This window comes from Sturnira hondurensis, unplaced genomic scaffold, assembly GCF_014824575.4.
Source record: "Sturnira hondurensis isolate 20B ecotype Veracruz unplaced genomic scaffold, ASM1482457v3 Scaffold0022201, whole genome shotgun sequence".
NCBI lineage: Eukaryota > Metazoa > Chordata > Mammalia > Chiroptera > Phyllostomidae > Sturnira > Sturnira hondurensis.
This window is the reverse complement of record NW_028094832.1, coordinates 5,796,548-5,823,139: the sequence shown is the minus strand read 5'-3', so window position 1 is coordinate 5,823,139 and position 26,592 is coordinate 5,796,548. Positions and strand designations below refer to the sequence as shown.

The 26,592-nt window shown below is 36.8% G+C and overlaps 1 protein-coding gene across 2 annotated transcripts in view; it reads left to right on the top strand.

Moving 5' to 3' along the window:
• The first annotated feature begins 286 nt into the window (after positions 1-286).
• Positions 287-26,592, top strand: part of VTA1 (vesicle trafficking 1) — a 42,976-nt gene continuing 16,670 nt past the window's right edge. Inside the window, exons 1-5 of one of the 2 annotated variants that reach the window (XM_037034754.1) lie at positions 287-448; positions 11,316-11,410; positions 14,112-14,239; positions 14,859-14,934; positions 25,770-25,878. In XM_037034754.1, the coding sequence (XP_036890649.1) occupies positions 337-448; positions 11,316-11,410; positions 14,112-14,239; positions 14,859-14,934; positions 25,770-25,878 (520 nt within the window). In that variant the 5' untranslated portion in view covers positions 287-336. The remainder of the gene's footprint in view (positions 449-11,315; positions 11,411-14,111; positions 14,240-14,858; positions 14,935-25,769; positions 25,879-26,592) is intronic. The other variant, XM_037034755.1, reaches the window with a different exon arrangement.

Here is a 26,592-nt window from a genome sequence, read left to right as displayed (position 1 = left end):
ACATTACGTTATTTTTGTTTTTCCCTTTCTATCTTTCCTTTACCCGCAAAGGTGGCTAAAGGTGAGGGCCACGGTGACCAATTAAAAAAAACAAAAAACAAAACAAAACAAAGCTTCCCTCCTTCCCACCAGCAGAGAGCGCAAGTATCTCTCAGTCTTCAACCACCAAGAACCAAGAACACTGAGATTGTTCCTGATGGGAATCCGTAGTTGACTTGCTGTTGCTGAGCAACGGAAGAATGGGCGGAATTTGCCTTGCGCCCTCAGCATGTGATCTCCTCACGGAAGCGGAAGTGCGGGTGGCGTGCGAGTAGGAAGTGGTGAGTCGAGGTGGAGATGGCTGCGCTTGCCCCGCTGCCTCCGCTCCCCCCTCAGTTTAAGACCATACAGCATCATCTGAGGACGGCTCAGGAGCATGACAAGCGGGACCCTGTTGTGGCCTATTACTGTGAGTGTTCCCGAGTTGCTGCGGCCTCCCTTACCTGCCGGGGCCCACCCACCACGCCGGTTCTTGGAGCAGGCCCCGCCCCCTCGCTTTATCCAGTGCTCTGACCTCTGCCCCGCCCTTCTTAGAGGTCCCGACCTGCTCTCTCCTCCCTCGCAGAACCCCGAAAAGCGAAACTCCAAAAGCAGCGTGGCGTCCACCACCTCTCCTGTCTTGGGCTTAAATATTCCTAAACGGACTACTTAGTCTTATGAACACTGAAACACAATGACTTGAGGTGTTTTTATTTTTTTTTCTGTGTATACACCAAAGAGCTTGTCTCCACCAGGAGAACTTGAAAATAACAAGTAGTTATTTGAGTAGTTAGTTGAGTAATTGAGTTGGATCATCGAAAGTAATGTCCCAAAGACAGTAGTGATGTGGACAAAAGGACTACAAGCTGATTTTGTGAACATAGTAATATGCCCGCGTTAATTGTGACAAATGCAAGCCAGTTCAAAAATTCATAAGCGGTAAAATGGAGAGTATCTGATACGGAACAAACATCTGAATTTGACCATACCTTCCTCTGCATCCAAACAGCTCACCTACCAGTGAGAATTTTTAGTCTTACTACCTGGGTTGAGGCATTTGGTGGCAATAGTCTCACTTTGATTGATTTGGATAGTTATAATCTAAAGTTGATGGAAAACACGGATTAAATTTGTTCAAACTTTTCCCCTTTTGTAGTGACGAGAGTGGTTCCAGTAGTGTTATGTCAACTTTATTCTCTGTTCTGTACTTGAACTTTACTGCAAATAAGTAACCCAGCAACAATAAATCTTTTGAAAGGATTTTTAGAGAGAGTTAAGCTTAACGTGTCCTCGGTTGTTACAAGGTTAGCTAAAATCTAATCCACTGTCATCCCTGCAGTATTCCAGGTGTCCCATCTTCATTTCTCACATGTGCAAGGCCCTTTCAAACCTCCATGTTCTTCACCTTTGTGGAATGTCTACCTTTTTTTCTCCGCTTGTCAAATTCCTTATGATCAAAGTTCTAACTTAGATGTCACCCCTTCTGTAATCGGTAAAGTAATCTGTAATCCGTAGTCAGAAAATTGAAGACTCTCTAGGCTTCAATTTAGACTCCCTAGACCCTCATTTTGTTCAAATCTTACATGTCGTTTCTATGGTACTTGTTATTCAGGTTCTTCAAGCAGGGGATATTAGTCATTCAGCGTGTATTTATTGAGCCACTACCTGCAGCTCCTGCATTCATGGTGTGTATGTACGACTGCGTTGGGAGAGTAAATAACAAAATGAGTCAATTATGTAGGACACAAGAAAGTTATGGCGAAAAAGAAAGCACAGAAAGAAATTAGGGAGTACCGGTAGCAGGGTGGCAGGGAGGGAGGAGGGAATTTCACTTTCAGAGTGGTCTGGTACCTGCTTTACTGAGTTCATATCTGAGCAAAGGGATGAAGGAAAGGAAAAGTAGGCTTTGCTTCATCTGGGAAAGGCTATTAGCTTTTCTCCATGGAGGGAATAATAAGTTCAAAAGTCCTGAGGCAGGGACTGCTTGAAGGAAGATCAAGGAAGCCATTGTAACTGCAGTGGTTAGAGCAAGGAGAAAAAAGAAATGATGTGGACAAAGAGGTAATCTCTTATAACCATGTAATAGGAACTGCTGTTCCTGCCTAAAACTAATCTCTATTCATGGGCTCTGTGTTGTATACTTCTGTGATCACCCTGGGACCCTTTATTTCCTGAGTCATTATCCACTCTCTCTCCCTTTTGCCATTTCTTTCTAAACTTGTCCCATTTTCCTTTATTTAAAAAGTAAAAAAAATAAAAGCTCTCACGACATTGCCCTGAAATTGCTGTCCTGTCTGACCAACCTTAGAGAGTAGCTTGAAATAGCTGTCTGTAGTTGTTTTTATATCCTTATCTCATAGAATCTTTTCAACCCATTGAAGTCTGGTTTCCATGCCCATTATTTCAGTGAAACAGCTCTCAGCAGGATCATGAATGAACATTTTTATTGCTAAACCCAGCTGGCACTTAAAAATGTTTTGTTATGAAATATATACATATTGAAGAACATATATAATGTATGTATACAGCCTATAATAAAATGAACATTAGTGTGCCCACCATGTTTGATGTTATTGGACTTTAATTTTTGCCAATCTGGTGGGCATGAACCAGTGTCTCATTGGAGCAAAATTTGCAATTCATTTAGTCTTAATGAGACTGAGCATCTTTTCATATGTTAATCAACCATTTGTGATTCCCTAATGAAATACTGTTTATTGCTTTTGACCATTCTTCTACTCCACCATTTTTCTTAATACTCTGAAGACTGTTCCTTTGTTGTATACATTGCAAATGTCTTCTTTATGTTCCTAGGTCAACTTTTCACTCTGTGAAGTCCGTTTGTGTTCAAAATTCTTAACTTTAAAATATAACCAGTTTATCAAGCTCTTCCTTACGATTTGTATTCTCATTTTCTAGTCCTTGATTTCCTTCTGTGTAAGTAATACCTTGTTTGGGACTAGGACATACTGCTCTTCCTCCGCTATCTCTACTCTCCACTGAAATTTTGATTAGACGTGTTGTGCTCTTCTCCTTTATTTCTTTGTCTCTCAGTGCTTTCATAGTTTCCATCGCTTTGTCTCTCTGAGCTACATTTGGTGTGATTTCTTTAGGTCTCTGTTCATCTCCATGTAGGTATACTATTGTATAACCCATTTATTGAGTTTCTACCTTAATATTTTACTTCCAGATGTTCAGTTATTTTTCTTTTGAAATTGGCCTAGCCATTTCTGATAGTCTTTCGCTACTATATTTTTAAACACTCTTATTTCTTTAAATGCTTTACATACATTTATGTTCGTGTGTGAGGTCTGCTAATTCCTGTAGCTGCTGTATTTGTGGCTATGAACCTGTTGTGGAACAGAAGGCTGCTCCTGGCGACCTCTTTCTTTGTAACTTGTGTTCTAGGCATACTGAACCAGTACGCTTGGAACTTCTGTATGCAAACGCCTCTACGGGAACTGTTTTCCCAATTCTCAGCTTCTGTGTTTGTTTACCGACAGGGCTCCTTGGGTCACAAAAGTAGCAAAGTAGTTTGCTGTTTCTCTTCCCATGTCCGTGTGGCAGTTGCCCTTCTCCTAGTTGAAAGAAGAAGGGCGTACTCTTGTGCATCGTGGGTATCTTTACAGGCGTATTAATTATCCTGGAGAAGAAGGTAGAAAACCTCCTGGGTTCAGACAGACAGGACAGTTCAAATTACTAGTATTAGTGAAGCCTCCATTAATTAAGGCACTAGGTAGAGCTTCCTGTCTTTCCCTGTGTTGAATGAAGAAAATCAGAGCAAAGAAGAATAAGCCTTTGTTCAAAATGCTGGGCTTGAGAAAGGATGTCAAAGGAACATTCTAATTTGGGAGAAGAAGGTGGTGTGTTTTTATGAGGGGGGTGGGGAAGTCACCTGGACTTTGTCTTCTTTCAGGAATAGTGAGGAATGAATCTCAGAAGACAGAGGAATTGTTCTCTGAGATTAGTAGCTATTATTTGATCATTTTGGATTTTATCAAGAGGGATGAGGGGGGACAGTTTGGGACCAGGGTCATGTGAAGGGTGGACAGGGGAGGATTAGATTTGGGGACAAAGACAAGGAAGGACACAAAGGAAAATTCTCTGTTCAAGTCTCTTATACATGTATATGTTCAGGGTTAAAAAAGAAAAAAAGTAAAAAAAATCACCAGCATTGTAGTGTGCTGAATTCCCCAAATGCTGGGAGTTTGTATGAAATGACCTTACCTTTTAATTCTCCATTATTAAAGAATGTCGTTTTGGGGATAAGAGAAACAAAGGCAAAAGAGAAATGCTAAGGGGCCAGTGCCTTTTCCCATCCAAGTGACAAGCCCATGTGAGGCTCTGGCTTATTGAAATGTTAGAATTAGAATTCAGTTGACAGGAGGCATGTAGGGATGTGGCTCCAGGTATTTATTTGAGTTGGAAGATAAAGTCATATTTTTCTGGCTGATTGGTTTGGCATTAACAACAATTTTTGCCATTTATGTAGTAAAGTAGACATTCTCCTTAAACTAAATGAGTGTACTCATGGTGTGTTTTTGTTTTTTTCACAAATACATTTAAAACATGTGCTAAGGTGAGTTATTTATTTATTTATTTATTTATTTGCCAGAAGATGTTGAAATGAATGGTATTTCAGTTTTCCCAATCCTGACTTAGTTTCTAGGATAAACAAGAAGCCTCTGACTGCGAGAAAAAAAGAGGACTCTCCGTAGGATGTTTTTATGTGCATCACCGGAACTGATGGGGCAACAGATTCTTTTCTAGTTTTCAAACAAATTTTGAAGGAGACCTAACTGAATTGTCAGTCTAGGTAGTAAATTGTTGGTGATTACATGGTTGTAGCCTATAGCCCAGAAGGAATTTAAAGAATTCGGTGAGTTTTGCTTTGACAGAACTTTCATGCTTATCCGCTACTTTATGAGAATGAATTTTCTTAATGTTACTTTCATAAAGTGGAAATAGAACCAAACTCCTATTATGGTTCATTATGACAAATCATATCAATGCATAGATATGTCATTTAGCTCATTATAAGATGCTTTACTTTATAATTAATGGTTATTGAAATGATGGTTGAAAACTGATTATCTCAAGGCTTGCATCCTAGTAGGTGCTCTTTATTCATTTTTTGTGCCAGGTCGTGCCACCCCACTCGAGAGATTTACACAAATAAAAAACAGGAACTTAAGAAATGTTCGGTAAATGACCTGAATTTTAAGACAACGGTGGTCCTTAGAGGGAACTAATGGCCTGGCCATGTAGTTGTTAGTAATAAAGAACCCTTCCCCCCACACACAGCATTCATGTAGCTCTTAGCAGCTCCAAGGGTGCTTTCCTTTAGTGTGTCTGATGTGAACCTCAAGATCTTCCTGGCCATTCTGTCAGTGAAGGACCAGGACCCGAATGACAGATGCAGGGTGAGAAATGGTTGTATGGGAAATTGTCAGTAGCAGATGGTGCTTAGAATACGGGTTACAGAGTAAGTGAGGGTAGAGGGACTATTAAACTGGTGCAAAATGAAAGAGGGACAAAAAGCCAAGGCCGTGATCTGGGAGATTCCTAGTAGCAGAAACGAAAGCCAGACTTTAACTCTGTGTCTCTCCTCTTCTTTTTTTTTTTCCTTTAATGAAACCAGAAAATTTTTCAGTTTCTAGAAAACATGGACACTATATGCTGAAAGTTTTGATTCTGTCAGGTTTGGTGTTGTAGATAAAATCAAACCCAGAAACATTCCTTTCTTTTAAATTTGTTTAGCTAACTAAACATAAAGTTTCAAGTTTAATTTGTTGAAGTTTCCTCTAGGGGGTGACATTGTACAATTAATAGGTTTTTAGTGACCTCATATAAATGTTCTTTAAGAACCGTATGTTTATATGCTTAGAAAAGGTAAAATACAGTTTTTAGGAAGTTGTAAATATGTATGCTTATTTCAGCTCTGGACAATTGTAACATTGTGGTTGAGTTTAAATGAAGGCTAAATAATACTGGATTTCTTTTTTGATGGTGGTGAGCCACATGGATATTAGGACTAATAATTAGCTGCCTATTTATTGTTGTTAATGACACAGAAATTAGATTTTCTAGAGCCAGTCAGACAACTTGAACTGAGCCCAAAACAAAAGAAGCAGTTTTTCTTTTTTGCTGATTTCTAAATCTGTAAGACTAATCGAAACCCATAGTCCTGTTACCTAATTATCTTTATTGGCCAATTAAGGATAATTCACTATAGTGGTGACAGCTTAATAATTAAAAAACACAGAATGTTGAGCCGCTGATTTATCTGTTAGCATTACATGCATTTACCATATATTTGTTTCTGTAAACATGCACACTTGAATTTTATTTTGTAAGATTATTCATTTTAATGGTTACTCCTTTTTTGAGTAAATAATCATTCCATTATTGAGAGTCTGTTAACCTGTGTTTCAGACTGAAGGGATGGGGCAGTGGGATGTGGTCACCTGTTCTCAGCCGTCACTGCCTCTGGTGCTCGTGCAAGTGTAACCCTTTTCGTAAGGTTCCCATGTTAGGACAGTTGTGTCCGACTGTTCAGAGTGAAAGCTTAGTACTCGTGAGCAGCACAGGCTTGTGTAGAATAAGCGTCAGTGCCTGGAATTTCCTGCTTTCTTGCAATTTGTCATTTTTCTGTGGCTTGGCAAGGTTTTTTGGTTTTTAAATGTTTTTTTAATCTCAGTTAATCATTATTACTGTTTGGAAGCACTTGGATTCCATTGTACTTCCACTATGGGTTTGTTAAGTATTCTTTATTTTTGTAATGGTTGCTGTAGTGTTTACAGCTAACATTACCATCTATTATCATAATAGACCACCTCACATATAAAGTTAACCTTACTTTCTTTTCTATAATTGTCATACTGTTTACTTATACATATGCCAAAAAACCCTAAAAATTTTATCTTACATTTTGAAGAAATGTGTAAAATTAGAGAATACGATCTTTTACTAGTTTCACATAATTACCACTTTCAGTACTCTTATTGCTTTGCATAGTTCCAAGTGTTACACAGGGTTATCATTTTCTTCTATTTTGAAGAAGTTTATCATTTCTTATGAGGCTTGCTGACAGTGAGTTCTTTTCATCTCTTGTTGTGTGAAATAAATTTTTATTTCATTTTTATTTTTGAAAGAGAATTTTTCGGGGCAAAGATTTTGTCACTTTATTTGGGGGGGGGCACTTTTTTGCCACATTTCCCCCCCTTTTAGCTGAGGATTCAGTTGCATATGTGTGAAAACACTTGCTATTTTCTCACACATCTAACCTTTTGTTTTCAGTCCTTTTTCTCACTGCTTTGAGTAGCTTCTCTTGCTATATTCTGAATTCACTAATCTTTCCTTCTATGGTATTTAAACTGCTATTAATCTTATCCAGTAAACTTTTTATTTCAGATATATTTTTCATCTCTAGGAATTTTACTTATGTTCTTTTGTGTATGTTCTATTTATCTCATTTTATTCATGGTTTCCCTAAAACACTTTATAGTGGTCCTGGCCAGGTAGCCCAGTCGGTTAGCGTGACGTCCGTGTCCACCAAGGTTATGGCAGCTCCGTCATAACCAGAATTAAAATCTGTGGTCTCATTTTAATAATCAAATTGTTACTTAGCATTCTCTTTGAACTAGCACAATTTTTTTGTAGGAATTGAGTAGTAATGTTTTCTTAAAACTGCTAATTTGTATACATTATGACATTAGGAGCTCACAAAATGTTTTAGTGAGGAATGATTGAAGTAAATACTCTTTATTAGTAGACATTCATTAATGCTTTCTTTTTAGCTTTTGATTCAAAAGTCCAACAGGCAATACTAGCCAAGTAGTGGATACTTACAATATAATTCTAAATAGAGTAGTATGTTCAGTTCTATTCATTGGGATAAAATTTGCTTTTAGACATTAATCTATACCATAATGATTCCTATTTGAGTGCCACATTTATTAACCTATTATCACTCTTTACAATTGCTTTTAATATACTTTTTTGTGTATTTAAATCATACATTTGATATGTTTTATTTCTTATGTACGAATAAGGATGTTTTAGAATGTTGATGTTTAGATTTTAAGGATCTTTGAATTGCACATACCTTAAGGATTAGTAAATGTTTGTCTCCAAATGCCTCACATTAAAATAAAATTGAGTTGGAAAGTATTTAATCCTTTTACAAATATGCCTCATTACTCATCTTCAAATAATATTTATTCATAAAAATAAACACATTTCCTTGGTGAAATGAATCAAATACATTTTCTTATAGTTGATTTTAGCACACATTTATGCTGTTTTAGTGGGTAATTTCCATGTTAGACATTAATTTTTCATCGTACTGCTGCTACTACAATGAGTTACTTGTCTTGAACAGAGTTCTATATGAATGTGATCCTTTTTTTCCATCCTTTACCACAAAAAGATCTTAATTTTCATAAGTAAAGCTTTTTCTCTTTTACTAGTATTACAGAATGCATCTTGTGATACATTTTCTGTACTTAAAATTATAAACCACATAAGATATTTAAAATGTAAAAGCCAAGCCAATTTTTATCATAAATCTCTGATTCTGAGATGATCGATTTCTTTAATTAAAAGTGTTACTGTACAGGCCTGGCCAGCGTGGCTCATTTGGTTGTCCTGTACACCAAAAGGTTGGGGGTGCAGTTCCAGTCAGGACACCTACCCGGGCTGCTGGTTCGATCTGTGGTTAGGGCGCATGTTGGAGGCAGTCTGTTGGTGTTTCTCTCTCTTTCTCTCAAATCAATAAACATTTTAGAAGAAAGTTTTTGTGTGTACAATAATGTCTCTGTAATTGCAAAGAATAAATGTGCATGTAAACCAAGAAAAAATTTAATTAGGAAAAACCAGGAAGCTATATTGTCATTACACTGTATTTTGGGAATCAGCCACCTCTATTGAGGTTACCTTTTAAAGAACAAGAAGCTGGTATTTGTTTATGTGTGTATTGTGAGGGAGGATGATAATGGTTTTGATTATAACAAAGTTGGAGTAATTCGATTTTACTTCAAAGGAGGTAGACAGACTGACTCCATTTTTATTATAAGCAATAGTAGAAGTAAAGAGTGGCAAATTTGAAACTGAAAATTGTACCTTTTACATTGGATAAATTGTTTTCAAATGGTAACGAGAAAGCGCAGATTAATGTTCTGCAGGTGTGCTTAATGGTTAAGTCCTGAGATGGCTGCCGGTAAAGCCAAGGTAAATCTAGGAATCCACCTCATTTCACATTATCTGGGCTATTACTGTGATTGACAGTTTTTTATGCCCAAAGTCGGTCTACACTTTGGATGGTAGGGTTAGCATGGTGTTCAGTGCTGTGCTTAGAGAATAAGGAAGAAGACTGTGAAGTGAAACTGTCAGTATTGTATTTCATGTCTGTACAGTACTTAATATTGCCATGTTTTATGTTGGTCATTGTTATATATATAGATAGCAGATAAGTAACGTCTTAAGTTTTCTGTGTCTTTCTGGGTGAGGTTTCAATGAGACTCAAGTTGTTTGAAATAGTCACGTGGGAGATTGGGAAGGCAGGTATCAAGCTTATTTGTTAATTATAATCTTTTTAATGATGCTGATATGCCAGTGGTGTCTGCCACTTGCGTGTCGGTGTAGAGGAAGAGCAGAGATGGCTTCATGGGTGAGAATGCTTACCCACAGGGACGTGAAAAAAGATTCAGGGTAGAAGGAGATAGGGCAGTAATGTCTCAGAAAAATGTATTGTGAAATCAGAGCTAGTTGCATAGGGGCATTAAAGGAGATACAACAGTCACGAAGAATTAAAAGCACACAGAATATACACAGTATTATGTGTATATTAATACATTTTTGAAGAAGATATGATTGGGTAGACATCATTGAATTGGAAAGTACCAAGCCGTGTTATAAACTAGAAAATAAAACAGCAATAGACCCAGTAGACCAGGTAGGCTAAGGAATAAGGAAGCAGGATGAACAATTACAGAATTAGGCCCTTTTATCCCATGGAACGTAATACATGATAATGAATTATAAAAGTGGAATTTAAATCAGTGGGGCAGAATGAGCTATTCTCTTATCTATTCAGAAGATGTTTAGAGAAGGCCAATTACTAGCCTAGATGCAAACCAGATATTAAAACTGCAGTCATCGTGGAGTTTAAATTCTAGTTGAAGTAGAGGCAGGATAAATAAACAGAAGATCAGTACGTGATGATGGGAAAAGTAAAGCAGGGAATGAGGATAGTGTTCACAAGATTCCTTTTTGGGGGAAAAAACATGTTACTATTTCATAGTGTGTGAAGTGCAACCACAAGCCAATTTGTTAAAAAGCAAATAACCCAATAGAAAATTTGGTGGAAGATTTTTTTTTATTTTGATAGCTATTCCTAATTCATAACGGAGGATATAGAGCTAGCCAGTAAATACCTATTTAGTATTCAGGAAAATGGAAATATCAAATAATGAGATGCCACTTTCAACCCTGAATTTGGCAGGAAGTTTAGTAATACCAGTTTTTAATGAGTTGGGGGTTCTTTTATATGCACGATATAACGGTATGTTAGTACAGTAACCTGATTGGAGGGACAGTTTAAGAGTAGCTCTCGAAATGAAAAAGGTGTGCATACTATGACCCAGGAATCCCACTTCTCGATATCTGGCCCAGGGAACTCTCAAATGCGTGCTCGAGAAAGTATGGTAGGGCAACATCGCTTGCAATGATTAAAGTGATTTAGTCAGAATGAGGTGTCCATACTGGGGAGCACTGTGTCCAAAATGTAGTGTTGTGTGTAAGAGGAAGAAATTACAGATGACGTGTACACACCAGTGCTAACAACAGTTACCACTAACTGTTCATAGCTCTTGTCATTGAAAAAGCTGTTAGGGAAGTCTTTAGCTTTAGCCTTATCTCTAATGTTTTCACTAATTTTTTAAAAGAGAGTACATTTTATTGGCATGTATAAAAGTGATCCGAACAATTCTTTTTACAGCTCCAGCTCAAATCACAGTTCCCATTATTCCAGCCCATGTTGTATTTTCATCAGCATCACCTATCTGACTCTGGACACGTGGTCTCGCACATGTGGGTTGTTTTTCTGAGTGACCCAGCTTACCAATTAAGTCACAGGTCCCTCTGACAGCTTAGGACCTAGTCTTCTTTTAACATGCAAAAAGAAAAGGCCTTACTTAGTAAAAATTTCTTACTACATCATGAATTTTTTGCATTCTTACAATAATATTTATTGTTCTTTATATTTGTAAATAAGATTCATTTCTCTTTTTTTGTAGGTCGTTTATATGCAATGCAAACTGGAATGAAGATTGATAGTAAAACTCCTGAATGTCGTAAATTTTTATCAAAGCTAATGGATCAGTTAGAAGCTGTGAGTTAAACTGTGATGATTTTTTTCTGATCTGTGTTTTAAATGCTGTTTTATTTCATTTGTGTATTTTATGTGTTGTCATTTTAGTTCTTTCCCTTGTCAGCAATCAGCTATGTTGTCATAGCTGAGGAAAAAATAGACACAGTTTGTTGGGGTTTTTTTTTTAACTTTTTTTATCATGGTAATTATAAGTAAAATTCAAAATAGGTCCCATTATCTTTGCATATACCATTATATCTTGTTCCTGATTGCTATATGTGGCCTTTGAGTCATCCTTTCATAAGTGATGAACCAGTTCTAACCTTCAATCTTAGAATAATACTTATTGTTCATTATATTTGTAAATAAGATTTCAGATGCAGATGGTTGAAATGGGTTATTTATTTAGTAAAAGGAACAATGAAGTAAATATCAGTTGTCTCTCCTCTCTTTCTCCAGCTCTTGGTCACCTTGAATTTCACAGGTTATAGAGAGATAACAGTGTATAATTTCTCAGGTTATTTATAAATGTTGAAAGTTACTCTGATTAAAGCTTAGTTGTATAAGCAACATTAAATCCCTTTGGGACATTAATTCTATTGTAATTATGAGAGTATTTATTTTGTTGGAATTTGAAAAATCCTGCCCTGGCCAGTGTGGCTCAGGTGGCATGTCATCTCATGGACTGAAGGGCCGTGGGTTCAATTCCTGGTCAGGACAACTGGCTGGGTTGTGGGTTCAGTCTTGGTCAGAGTATGTACCAGAGACAACCAGTCAATGTTTTTCTCTCACATCCATATTTCTTTCTCTCTCTCTCTCTCTCTCTCTTTCTCTCTTTCTCCCTCTTTCTCTCTTTCTCCCTCTTTCTCTCTCCCCCTCTCTCTCCCCTCTCTCTCCCTCCCTCCCTCCCTTCCTTCCCTCTTCTCTCTAAATTCAGTGAGTATGTCCTTGGGTAAGGGTAAAAAAAATAATCATTAAAAAAATACCAAAATTTTAAAAAGAAGAAAATTCCTAAAGCCTTTTAAATATAACTTCTTATTTTATAATGTCTTTGAGAAAAGCAATTTTAAAGCAGTAGTGTGGTGCTAAGATTTAATATTTCAGAAAGTCATTTATTTCAGTGTGACTGAGTAAAATGTACAAATTTAGTGTATTGTTTTTTAAATACTTTATAGTATGTATAAGAAAGGAATTTGCACAGTTGTAAATTGTGTTTATTTGAGTTTTATGTTTGCCTAAGTTTTTTAAAACTTTCATAATCCAATTCTCTAAGTTTGTCATCTATGAGGTCTGTCTGCAAAAAGCCCAGCCATTGTTAATGTAAAGAGAACAGATCATGCAACATTGATGTAACCTGCAGTCAAGGAGAGTGGACTGGAATGCCCATGCGTGAACAATGACGACTTCACTGTACTAGTCTGTGGGGGCACTAGGTGACATTGAGTGAGCGAGTTCACTGTGTGGCCATCACATTCAAAATGATTGAGCAAGTAGAGCAACGAATCTGTGTCAAATTTTGCATGAAACTTGAGCATTCCCCCTCAGAAACTGTGCAGATGATTCAGAAAGGCCACAGCTAACTGGTGATTGGCAGCTTCATCGTGACAGCCTGCTAATGCATCACATTCCGTGCACAGTTGTTTGGCATAACTTCAGATCACCCACGTGATTCAGCCCTGGTACATCCCAGAACTGGAGCCCTGCAACTTCTGGCTTTTCCCAAAACTAAAATCACCTTTGAAAGGGAAGAGATTTCAGACCTTTGATGAAATTCAGCAAAATACAACAAGGCAGCTGGTGGCAATTGGGAGAACTGTGGGAGGTCCCAAGGTACCTACTTTGAAGGGGAATAAGACATTATTGCCCTATGTATAATGTTTTTTGTGTATCTTGTTTCTTCAATAAATGCCTCTTTTTCATTTTACATGACTGGATACCTTCTGGACAGGCCTCATATACCTTACTTAGAAATCTCTCTTTATACATGTACTCTGAGAGATACTATTTTAGGATATAGTGCTCCTTTTAATCTTGTGGGGTTTTTTTAATTTAATAAGAAAAATGGGAATAAATTAAAATTTTAAGTTATATATAGTTAGGAAAAATTTTCTAGTTCCAATTTTAGGGTACTGATAGTATGTTGGAATATATTATTTTGAAATATGTGTGATGCTTTATTTTTTTATACAAAGGTTTTTTGTTTTGTTTTGTTTTTAGATTTATTTATTTATTTATTTTTAGAGGGGAAAGGAAGGAGAGAGAAGGAGAGCAATATCAATGTATGGTTGCCTCTCGTGAGTCCCCTGCTGGAAACTGGCCTGCAACCCAGGCATGTGCCCTGACTGGGAATCGAACCGTGACTGTGTGGCTCACAGGCCTGCACTCAATCCACTGAGCTACACCAGCCAGGGCTGTGTGATGCTTTAAAGTAAATACTTGGATGTGGTATCTTTGTATTCTTGGTTATTTTGACTTTTAGGGCTAAATTATACTTTCAGCTTATCATGTGCATGTTCCTTTAAAATTTTGTGAACATAGGTTTTGTTTTATATATTTTGGGCTGAGGCAGGGCAAGTTTTTTCTTTGCAAGAATTCATTGATAAGCCTTTTACTGAAGTAAATATAAAATAATTTACTTAAAATGATTATTAGGATAATTTATACTTAAGTATGTATTTCTGTAAGTCCTAAATTATAAGCTTTGTATTTGATTTTCTTTTAGCTTAAGAAACAGTTGGGTGATAATGAAGCTGTTAGTCAAGAAATAGTTGGCTGTGCCCATTTGGAGAATTACGCTTTGAAGATGTTTCTGTACGCAGACAATGAGGACCGGGCTGCGCGGTTTCACAAGTGAGTAAAGCAAAAGAAAACTGAAAGTGGTAAGTTTAGTCACTCTATCCCAGAAGTATCCAGTTTTGGTTGAACACTTTCTGACTTCCTAATCAAATGATTCCGATTTTTAAAAATTACTTTTAGAATCGCAGGATGATTCTGACCCAGGACAGATTTATGTTTTCAGTAAATAAACTCTAACTAACCATTCTTTCACATTTGTCAAAATCTTAGGAGTTAATTTTAGCCAAAAACAGCCTGATTCTGTGATGCTGATTTTATGAACTCCCACTCCACTGATTCAGATGATTTGTCATTATTATAATGATACTTAAATGTAAAGAAATTCTTGTGGCTTAATATGCATTTGGCTAATACTCTAATTATATTATCTATGATCAGATGCTCACCAAAAAGCCTAACTGTACCATATGTACCTTTATATGAGTGTTGTGACTTTCTCCTAATAACAGGTTACAGGAGGAGCTTCATTATATTCTTAAAATCTGGTTTCATTTAAACTAATAATTTCAGAGTGCTTTGATAAACATTGAAATTTTGTTCTCGTAGCTACGTGACTAGTTCTGCATCTTACTGTTTTTGCTGTAAACCAGACTGGCTCTCTTTTCTCTTCCAGAAACATGATCAAGTCCTTCTACACTGCAAGTCTTTTAATAGATGTCTTGACAGTGTTTGGAGAACTCACGGATGAAGTGAGTGTATATTCTTCTTTGTCTTAGTAGCTAAAGATTAGTACTGTTGCTGTCAATTCCGTTGTCTTGTGCCATGTTTGTTTGGAGCAGCATATCTGTCTGAAATGTGCTGTACGCAGAAAGTTGAATTTTAGATTTGCTACATATTTTAGAAAGTATAAGCAAAAGACATTTTCATAATATATATGCTTACTGTAAGTTCTTCAAATTCAAACATGTATTTTACCCTTTAGCAAATGACAACTGTATTGAACAGCACAGATTTTGAGTTTTGTGTTATTAAGTGTTTAAATATTACTAAACCTGTATGCTATTAGGTTTCTTCACTGATATTTGGTAAACATAGTGCAGGCAGAGACTTTTTTAGGATTTTTTTCTGTTTCATTTCTACTGACAAATATTATTTATGATTTGTTTCTGTTGCAAAATACGTATAGAATCCGATGTTACACAAACTGTTTATTGATGTGTTCCTCATAATCGTTCTAAGGTAAGTAGAATGCACACTCATTGTATACAAGAGCAAGCCGAGGCTCAGTGACAGACATTGCTGGGAGTACAGTGTTGTGTTCCCTGTCGCAAGAAAATCTGTCCTCTGCGAAGGGAGATACTAATCTACAGAGAGGTGGAGAGAAAGAAAAGAACCATAGTGGACTGATAAAGGCGTGCTATATTGGTCATGTGAAATCTATGAAAAACATTGCTTTCTATGATACGGTTTTTTTTCCCAAATGATGAACAGCTCATAGCAAAGTTCCAAACAAAACTGTAATCTATGAGATATTTGCATTTTTCTAAAACAATTTATAAAATGCAAAAATTTCTTTATGTTTGTTAGTAGAATGAAGGCTTAGTGGTTAAAAGCTGGGTTTTTGCATTGGCAGAGTTTTGCTGAATGAGGGACAACCTTTTGTGTGATTGTTCTTTTGTTTCAAAACACCAAGCGTCCCTGGCCCTTGCCTCCTTGGCATTCCTCGGCGTTCAGACAACCAGAAAGCACCCCAGATATTTCCAAAACTCCTTCTCGTGTGTGGAACAGGGCCCACTGAGTGCCACTGCCGTGTAGTTGAGACAGTAGTCTGAGAGGAAACCGAGGCCTGGAGTGGGGAAACTCCCAGCGGGTGACCTGTTCTGTGTTCCGAAGGCCTGGTGGACACACACTGCTTAGTTCCCTTTCTACTCCCGTCTCTGACTACTGATCTGGCTTTCCTTTTCACTCTGTTGGTGTAGTATGGGGCACGATACTGGATTCTTGAGGATGTTGTGGTGATTTAGACATGGCATTATGAAAAGCTTTGGATAGTTCAGTATAGTTTGGTGAGTATCAGGCATGCAAAACAGAATAATGGACCTCAGATTAGAAAAGTAAGTCAGGTCAGAACAAATCCTACTGAAAAGAAAGGAGAAGAAAGGTAGGTAACATAGTGTCGGAGTGAGCACGCTGACCACCTCAGGCCATCTCTGACATTTGTAGGTAAAGACTTTGGATCTTCTAATGAAATTCTTTTTAAAAAAAAATAAGAGGGTTTTTCTATGAGTGTGTGTGTGTGTGTTTTGTTATTGTTGTTTTTGCAAAAGCTACTGGTTCACCAGCTAGATTACTTCAATGTACGTAATTATTTTCCAGTTCTCTTTTTGTACAACCTGTTGTTCTCTGTCATGGTTTCTGGAGAACCTAGGGACTTTTCATTTCCATGCAACTTCATCCTATTTCATGTTTGTCAGGCCTGTCTGCTTACCATCCCCCTAGCTTTCATACCAAAAACTTTGTGCTTTTAGCTTGCTTTAAGTTTTACTTTCCTTTGAGTCTCAGATACATTGTTCTAGACCTTATGTGAATTTCCCCATTCTCTCAACTCTTCCACCTTTAGAGACTCAACTCTGGGACTAGGACACAGTAAATGTATTGACTTGGGTTTAAGTGCAGTTTGCACACTAAGTAAAATACAGTGGCTAGTTAGGATTTCAAAAGTTGTTAATAGTTTAGCTTTTTCTTTTTCTATCTGTACATGGAAATAATGTTTAGACCTGTTTACACAGAACGTTCATAACTCCTCCGAAGTGTAATAGATCTCAACTACTCACAGTATTTTGGTCTATTTTCTGAAATTTTTTTCCCTTTTAGTTTCATGTCATTACTCATAGTTGCACAAAACTAAATAAAGTCTGTATTATGTTTAGTTTTTAACTGTTCATATATGTGTATTTATCTACCACTGTTGTGTTTTTCAACTTTCCTATTGAGTTCGAGGTATACATATTGAAGTCTTTTAACTGTGCCCTACATAATTCCATCTCAGTATTTAATTAAATTTGTTGTTACACAAACTTATGGCATTCCTGTGGCTTCTTGGACTCAGTGTCCCAGTTTTAGCTACAGTCACCAGAATAAACTTGAACTTTGTATTATAAAGAAAGAAATGTTCAAAACACATTTTATTTTCATACGATTTTCTTAACTCTTCATTGCTCTATTATCAATTATTGATAAGCTGTCTTTTGTATTTTGGATTTATATTATTTCTAGCAATGTCTTAGGAACACATCATTTTTACTTTTTTTCTTTATAGTTTCTGGTTTAGACTTAATACTGCTAATGCAGGAAGAAGATGAAAATCACTTACTAAAGATAATGCTACTCTTATCTCTTGAGTTTCTGCTAATTTGAAGGAATCAAATGAATAAAGTATGTGTTTCCACCCTCACAGACCTTGTGTTCTCACTTGGGAAAAGAAGCAAAATAAAACACTATAATGACAGGTGGTCTGGCGATGATTAAATACGGGGAAGGCGTGCACTTCTACCACCTGCCTGGCACTGTACTTAGACACTTGAAATATATTTTGTTTCATCTTCTCAACTGCGAGTTACGGTGAGAGAACTGAGGGCCAGACAGGTACCTTGTCCCCAGGTGCTGTAGCCAGAACAGTTCTCAGACCCTGAGATACGGATCCAGCTTTTTCCCCTAATTTGCAGTCTGTTGCAGACTGATCGTTTTATAAAATACAAGTAATAATTGAATTACTAGAAAGATGAAACTTTAAAAAAGACATGCAGAATACACACCTGGTTTGCATTAAGTTTCCTAAATACTCTTAATTTCTCTGTTATTTTGTCACAAACTGGTGAGCATTTTGCACACTGGCACTTGTTCCGGGACCGATTTTGTTCAGCACTGACCTAGGCCCCTCGGTGGGAGACCCTGGTGAGTCCTGTTTGTGCCTCAGTCCAGACTCTTGCTTCTGGAGAAGCAGGGCTGCAACACACCTGAGCAATCGTGTGCATGTGTAGTCATCTGGAAGGAGGTAGTCCGTTTAAGGGACTCTTCACACTGTACGCTTCTCATTACATGCCATCTTACTGCTATCCTAGAAAACCATGAAGAAGTGGTATAGTTTTATCTAATTAGAAGGCATGTGCTCACCTACACTTAACTTTTAATTAATTGTAAACCGAGAGTTTTTGTGTGCAAAGTGGTTCAGAATACTACAGGCTTTGGTTTCAAATCCCACATGCCACTTCATAACTGGGTAAGTTATTTGACTTACGTAAGCCTTTTCCCATATGTGTAAAATGAAGAAAATTGTGATACCCACTTCATCAAGTTGTCCTGTGTAGAAAATGAGAAAATGCATATAAAGCCGTTAGCACAGTACCTAGCAATAACAAATGCTTAAAAACAATTAGATTTTGCTTTTATTAGTTGATGGGTAATGTTCTGGTGTAATGCATTTAGAGAGGACATCAGCAAATCATGAAAATTATAATGGGAACTATTCAAAATTGCTCAGTCTTATATAGTAGATGAATTAATTTAGAAATAGATTTGTATTATATATTGTTATATGGAGGTTCCAACATGTGTGATTAGAGTCCCAAACAAGAACAGAAATAAAATGTAAAAGAAAAGATTTTGAAGAAATAGTGACCATAGATTTTTCTAAATTGAGCAAAAAAAGTGATGGATCCAAGAAGCTCAGTGGACCCCAAGTAAAATAAATACAAAGAAAACTATATCTGAGAACGCCTTCATCAAACTGATGAAGTTCAGCAGTGGAAGAGAAAATCTCTCAAGAGCAGTCTTGGAAAACAACACATTATACACAAGGTAACAATGCTTTGAAGGATGGCTGTTGACTTCTCCCTTCTAGAAAAGTGTTTGCAGGAAGGTAATGACATTGACATGTTAAAGTACTAAAAGAAAAAAATAAGCAAATAAACTCTGTCAACTTACAATTCTATAAAGAGCAAAGGAGGTGTCCTTCAAAAAGCAAAGTAAATTGAGACATTTTCAGGCAGATTAATTCATTGCGAGTAAATGTGCGGTAAAGAACCAAAGAGCAGAAAGGGAGTTTTTCACTCTGCAGGAAAATATACCAGGTGGCAACTTGGATTTATAGGGAGCAGTGAAGTGTATTGGACATATTACATAGGTAAATATGTATTTTTAAAACTGTATGCTTTTTAAATCTACTTAAATAAAAATTATTATACCTGTACATATATATTTGTTTTTTATCTTTGTAGTACTTTTTCCCATTGCCATGTAGTCCCATACACCCCTCTCCCCACAGCAATCACCACACTCTTGTCCATGCCTGTGAGTCCTTTTTCCTTTTCTCTCAGTGCAAAAGAAGACAAGGTCAGAGAGGGGAGAGGACCAAAAGCAGATGGGACTAGTACAAAACATAGAGCAAATTTTAGACCCAAATACAGATGTATCAGTAAGTACCGTAAACGTAAATTTGGGCTAGCAGTACCATATAAAAGTAGGTATTTTCAGATTAGATTAAAAAATAAACTCTAACTTTATATTGTTTACAAGATACACCGTTTAAGTGTTGAGACCCAGATATTTTGTAAATGAAAGAATGGAAAAAATATTCAATGCGAATACTATGTAAGCAAAACGCTAAGTGACCGTGTTAGTATTAGACAAAGTAAACTTTAAGAAGATGTGTTACAAAAGGTAAAGTGGGACATTTGGTAATGATAAACAGTTCAGTGCGTCAAGAAGATATTGTAGTTGGAAATGTCTATTCACCAAATAGAGTTTATACGGAACAAAAATTGATAGAAATAAAAGAAAAACATACATAAATTCATAGTTATACTTGGAGATTTAATACCCCCCCTTAGTCATCAGTAGGATAAGTAGCTCAAAAACAGCAAAATTAACTAAAATGAATAGACCAGCCACATCAAATATTGGCTAGAATGTGGGAAAACAAGAGCTTTCATACATTGCTTGGCAAAAAGGTTAGACGTTATAACCACTTTGGGAAAAGATTTGGCAGATTTTTGTAAAGTTAAACATACACCTACCCTTTTACCCAGTAATTCCTACTTGGTGTTTATCCAAGAGAAATGAAAACATATGTCCGGAGAAAGACTTCTTCAAGAGTACTCATAGGAACTTTATTCATAATAGCCCAAAGCTGGAAACAGCCCCAATACCCACCAACAGGAGAATTGATAAATAAATGGTGCTGTTACTAAAATGTAAAAAGGGAACTACTGGTATACCCTACAACGTGAGTGACTCTTGCAGTTATTGTACCGAGGAAAAGACGACTCAAAAGAATGCCAATTGTATGATTCCTTTCATATAAAGACAGATTTATTCATTCAAAAAGCTAGGTTGTTGAGGGTGGGGTCAAGGGAAAATTGATCTGGAAAGGGATATAAGGGAACTTTCTTGGGAACTAGGAATATTATATTTTGATAAGAGTATATTTTTACAGGGGCATATCTATTTGTCAAAGCTCATCAAATTATCCATTTAAGGGTTATGCATATCAAAGTATGTCAGTTTTATCATAGAAAAGTTAAATATTGAACTATTATTTATAGGTTTGCTTTTTCTTGACAGTATTAGGTTGTCAATTCTAAAACTGTGTACTCTGTATATTAGGATTGAGCAAATGAGGAAATATTGAGAGCCAGGTTTCTCACTTCTGGAGAAAGAACTTAAAATATGGGGTGGGAAAATACTACATTGTACATTTTATTGATTTTATTGTATTGGATTGGAGATGTCCATAATAATTTCTGCTTTTAAGTATATTAGATAAATGGAGCAAAATTGATATACGTATATGGATGGTATATATGTAATACTACAAATGTGTGTATGTACAGTATATGCATGCATTATGTGTGTGTTCAATGTGTGTCATAGCTGTGTGTATACGTGCCCATGAAACGCAGCTCCTATATCTCTGTACTGAACGTACCTGGAAGCAGGGATGCATCAATAGCACTGAGCACCCAGAGTGCCTGATTGGGGGTTCTAAATACCCTCACCTACAAAAGGAGCCAGGATTCCTGTAGAAAGGGCTGAAAAGACCTGTGTCAGGACAAATACTGAATGAAGTCAGACCTTCTTGTACCAGAAAGTGAAGAAGTGTTCACATAATCACAGGAACGTGTCAGAAGGATCCAGGAGCCATTGTCCAGGTCAGAGACGATTTGAGCATCAAAATAAGGATGACATTAATAGACAGTAACCACTGAATAAAATAAGAATCTATAGATCTGTACTGAAACATACAGTGAAATGAAATGAAGGAATACAGAAGGTTCTTTACAGTACAATTCTAACTGATAAGTATAGAAGTAAAGATGAAATTAGAAATCATTAGTGGAGTTTAAAACTAGTGAGTTGAAAATTTGATGAAGAGGATATTTACAGTAGTTTCTAATATCTTTCCTCAAATTGTGTATTAATTTTAAAGGGAAGATAGAAGAGAGTGGAGGGACCTGTCTGGCACCAGTGTAACTGAGGCATCACACCTAGCACAGCCAGCGTCGGGACCAGCTGAGAAAGACACATCACTTTAGTGCTAGTCCTGCTAACAGTAGGTGAGGGGACACCAGACAAATCACAAATCCAGGTTGATAGACATTTTACAACTGGGCTGGTATTTATTTTTTATGTCAGGGTCAAGAAACACTAACAAAAGCCGTTCCAGATTAAAGACTAAGAAGACATGTCAGCTAAATAATGCACGCTTCCTAAAGTAGACCCAGGGGAGGAGTGACTCCCAAGAACATTATTTGGACAATTGACAGAATTTATTGGGGTGGTGGGTCAGGTAGCATTCTTCCCTGAGTGTTACATTTCCTGATCTTAATAACCATTGTGTCTGAGGTTGTCCTTGATCTTAGAAAATGGGTAATAAAAACATTGGGGTCACCGGCACTTCCCACTTACTCTTAAAGGGTATGGAAAAAAGTTGTATATAACTAAGCAGATTGCTTATTATTCTGTTCTAAGTACTGTGTTTATTATATGTACAAGTGAGGCAAAAGTAGGTTTACAGTTTATATGGGAAATAATACAATAATGAATAAATATAAGAATAAACTTTTTGCCCCACCCGGTAATTGTAAATTGATAGATTGATAAAAGTAAAAACATTTGGGGAATTTGAGTGAAGAATATATGGGAGTATTTTTACTGTTTTTAAACTTTTCTCTGAATGTTATTTCGTAAAACTCTGGGGACTTTTTGTTGGTTTTTCTGTTTGTTTGTTTATTTCAAAACAAACATTGGTTCCTTCTCTTACCCAGTAGATTTTTTTATTAAACAGTTAATGTTTCTACCATCTTTGGTTCATTGAAATGTACATTCCAAATATTATTATAAAAATGCAGTAGTTAAGTTTATGTATTTGTGTATTACATTTAGGGTGTTTTGATACAGTGTTATTCTAATTTTTAAAACTTGTTTTATAAAATTTTAGTTGCTTCGAAATATATAAAAGTCTAAAAATGCCAAATAAATCTCCATTAGGAAGTACATGTAATTTGTGATATTACTTGAATATTTGTGACATACTTGAATATTGAGTCATTATGATGGTAAACTTGGTGAATACGTGTTTTTCAAACATTTTTCATTATATTATGTCCAGTGTTCCTGGGAGTTATTTAGAGACCTCGTTGTTTGCTTAATATGCTTGGCAGAATTAGGGTACTAAGAGTATAAATGTGTTGTTACCACCAAGTTAGAGATTATTAATTTCTTTGGTAGCACTAACAACTTTGAAATGTTATGAAAGCTTTGGTCTCTCTCCCACACACACGTATATTGCATTTTTTGCTTATAATTCAGGGAGTTTCACAGCCACTCTCAACCCTGTCCACTGACCCTATCCTGAATGCCTGGGTCAAACTGTGCTCAAGACTACTAGTCACATTTCTAAATGCAAAAAAAAACCCAAAAAACATTTTACTACAGTTAAGTGTTTTTCATTGTATGGTTTCAGGACAGCGAGCTTCACTGAGCACTGATTATTTTTAAGAAAATTATGAAATCCATTCATTCACCAAATATTTGTGTACTATAAATCAGGCATGATTCCAGGCACTAGAAATACCACAATGCATAAAACCCCCACCTTTGTGGGAATCTCATTGCTGTGGTAGAGATAGACCATGAACAAATTATTAAGTAAAATGTATAGTATATCAAATAATCAGTGTCATGAAGAAGCTCAAGGTGGAAATAGAAGAGTTGATTTAAATAAGGCGGTTTGGGAAGGCCTCACTGAAAAGGCAACATTTTAGCAAATCCTTGAAGATAAGGGAATGAATTATACAGATGCCAGGAAGAAGCAAGAGAAAATGCAGAGGTTTGAGACGGTAAAGGTTGCCTGTTAGAGGCAATGCTGTAGCAAAGAGCTAATGCTGTAGGAGTCTGGTAGGTAGTAAGTAGCCCACCAGAGGGTAAAGAATAAAAATGGCAACTGATGGGCTTTATGACCTGGAAAGAGAGCGGGTGAAGGTGACTGGATGGCATGGGCTGAAGGAGACGGCCTCTGTAGTTCAGGTGATGGTTACCCAGTAACGTGGGCCCCGGGTTGCCAGAGCCTCCATTTTTTACAAGAAGTTAGGAATTTGGATTTTCTTCAACTTGTGCAGTATTTAAGTCTGTGGAAACAGTTCCTGTTTAAAATTCTACGTGAGTCAGCACTGCTTGAGACCAGCAGTTTAAAATCTTCGTTAGGGCAGAGTGTGCGAGAATATTTGGAGTCAGAGGGTTAATAAATAAAGGACATGGGAGGGAAACCAGGAGATGAGAGTGTCATAAACACCAGGAATAGACAGTGTTTCACAGATGCCCACGTGGTTCAGTGTTTAGTGTGCTACTGACAAGTTTGGTAATATGATGCCTGAGAGATGTCCATTGATATTATCAGTGTGAGTAGGTTGTTGGTGAAATTTGCAAGAGGAGTTTTTCAAGCGAACTGATGACTTAAATGAGGCAAAAGGCATGGGCACACTGAAATGCTCTTTTTTTTTTAACAAAAATAACCAAACAGAAAAGAATACAGAGAAACTTCTCCCTAGAATGAACTGAATGAAGTGGAGACTTTAAGTGTAGATACTTTTTTTTTTAATATTTTTTTTATTTATTTATCTTTAGAGGGGGAGGGAAGGAGAGAAGAGAAACATCAGTGTATGGTTGCTTCTCCAGCATCCCCTGCTGGGAACTGGCCCCTGCCGGGAACTGGCCTGCAACCCAGGCATGTGCCCTGACTGGGAATCGAACCGTGATCGTCTAGTTCACAGGCCCGCGCTCAATCCACTGAGCTACACCAGCCAGGGCTTTAGATACTTCTTTTGAAAAGCTTCTTTGTGAAGTAAAACAAATTATAATCATACCTGGAAGTTGGAAAGTGGTGTACAGAACCTTTTTTAAAACAGGATATAGAAGGGTTGTTTGAAAAAGAAAGGGGAAGTTAAATATGGCAAAAATTCAGTAATTGGAGGGGTTACTTTTTAGGTGTCCATATAGTACTTCTATAGTATGTAGAGAATTTCACATAAAATAACTAAGTATCTGAACTGTATGCTGTATTTGTAGTCATAGGAGACTTAGTGGATCTTTACAAAAGGCAAATTACGTAATTAAAACACAAATTACATAAGTGTTTTCGCCGTAATTAAGCTGTTCTCTCAAACTCTGACGTGCATGTCGATCCTCTGGGGGTCTTCGCACAGTACAGAATCTGATGCAGGCTTGAAGGTCCTGCATTTCTGACACGCTCTCAGTTGTACCAGTGCTGCTGCTCCTCGAGTATCACAAAGGTCCATATGAACTAAAAATCACTATTCCACCCAAAATTCGGATGGTTTTGCTCTTGTGTGTTGTTAGATAAATTTCTATCTTATTTTATGGCATACAGCACAAATTTTAAAAGCAGGAAAGAAGAAGAAGCAACTAGCAGATTCTTCACTGATATTTTCAGTTCTTACAACAATCTCATGAGGTATTATTCTCCCCTTTTTGGAACTGAAGTAATTGAGACTCCGAGCTGGTAAATAGTATGCTGCAGGTTAAAGGCACAGGTCGCCCCAATATCCCTCTGGTGTCCATTTGCTCGTCTTAACCACTACATCACCTTAGTTTTCCTGGATTTGTACAAATGAGTTTTTCCTCTTTAGTGAAAATAATTCAATTCGGTGTTACTATCTTTCACATTTCATTTTAGAATTTCATCTAGTCTAGTTTTCTCTCTTCCTGTGCGTAAAAGTTGGGAGTTTTACTCGGACACTCCCGTGTTTCCACTGCAGACTTTTCCTGAAACCCAGAACCGCAGAGAACTAGGCATGTGTTTTGAGGACGGTGGCTTTTCATGACGCCCGTCGAACCCTCGACAGTTGGTAGAATCCAGCGGTAGGTGGGGTGTTGCCAGCCTCTTTCAGAGCTGTTCAGTGCTGAAATGGGTTTTATTTTAAAACTATGATACAGGTTATCATAAATGTATGTACATTTTCTTGACTTTTTAACTGAAGTCTAACTGATATAAAAATATGTCTTTTAGAACGTGAAACACAGAAAATATGCAAGGTGGAAGGCAACATATATCCATAATTGTTTAAAGAATGGAGAGACTCCTCAAGCAGGGCCTGTTGGAATTGAGGAAGAAAATGGTATGTATTTATCTAAGTAAAATGATTTAGTAGAATCATAATTGTGCATTATATTCTTATTTAAAGTTTTCTAAAGGAACCGTACAGTTTTGTTTTCTCCATCATTCCAAAATTCATGAAAATTGGATATAAAAGCATAAATTTCTGGAAAAATTCTTCTAATGTCAAACTTTGTCAACAAAATGGCTGGCTGTCTCCTACCTCTAATGAGATTTCATTCCTGCATGAAATAGACAATCCATTTGTAATTTAAAAAATATTTACAGCCCAGGCTGGTGTGGCTCAGTGGATTGAGCATGGGGGTCGCCAGTTCGATTGCCAGTCAGAGTACATTCCTAGGTTGCCAGCCAGGTCCCAGTAGTGGGTGTGTGAGAGCCAATCACACATTGAAGTTTCTCTCCCTCTCTTTTTCCTTCCCTTCCCCTGTCTAAAAATAAATAAATACAATCTTTTGAAAAATAAAAATCAAAGTGTATCATACTGTGTTTTCTGTGTCTGTCTGAGCTTTTTTAGCAGATGGGGGTTGGTAATACATTCATATAGTTCAAAATTTATAGAGTATATTAAAAATAAGTGAATTTCTCATTTCCACCATATTTCTCATATTTCCAGATCCTACTGCAACCCCAATCACTAAATACTTCTTTTTTAGTTTTTTGTGTATCTTTACCGAGATGCTTTTTATGAATTTACAAGTGGGAATACGTCTCCTCC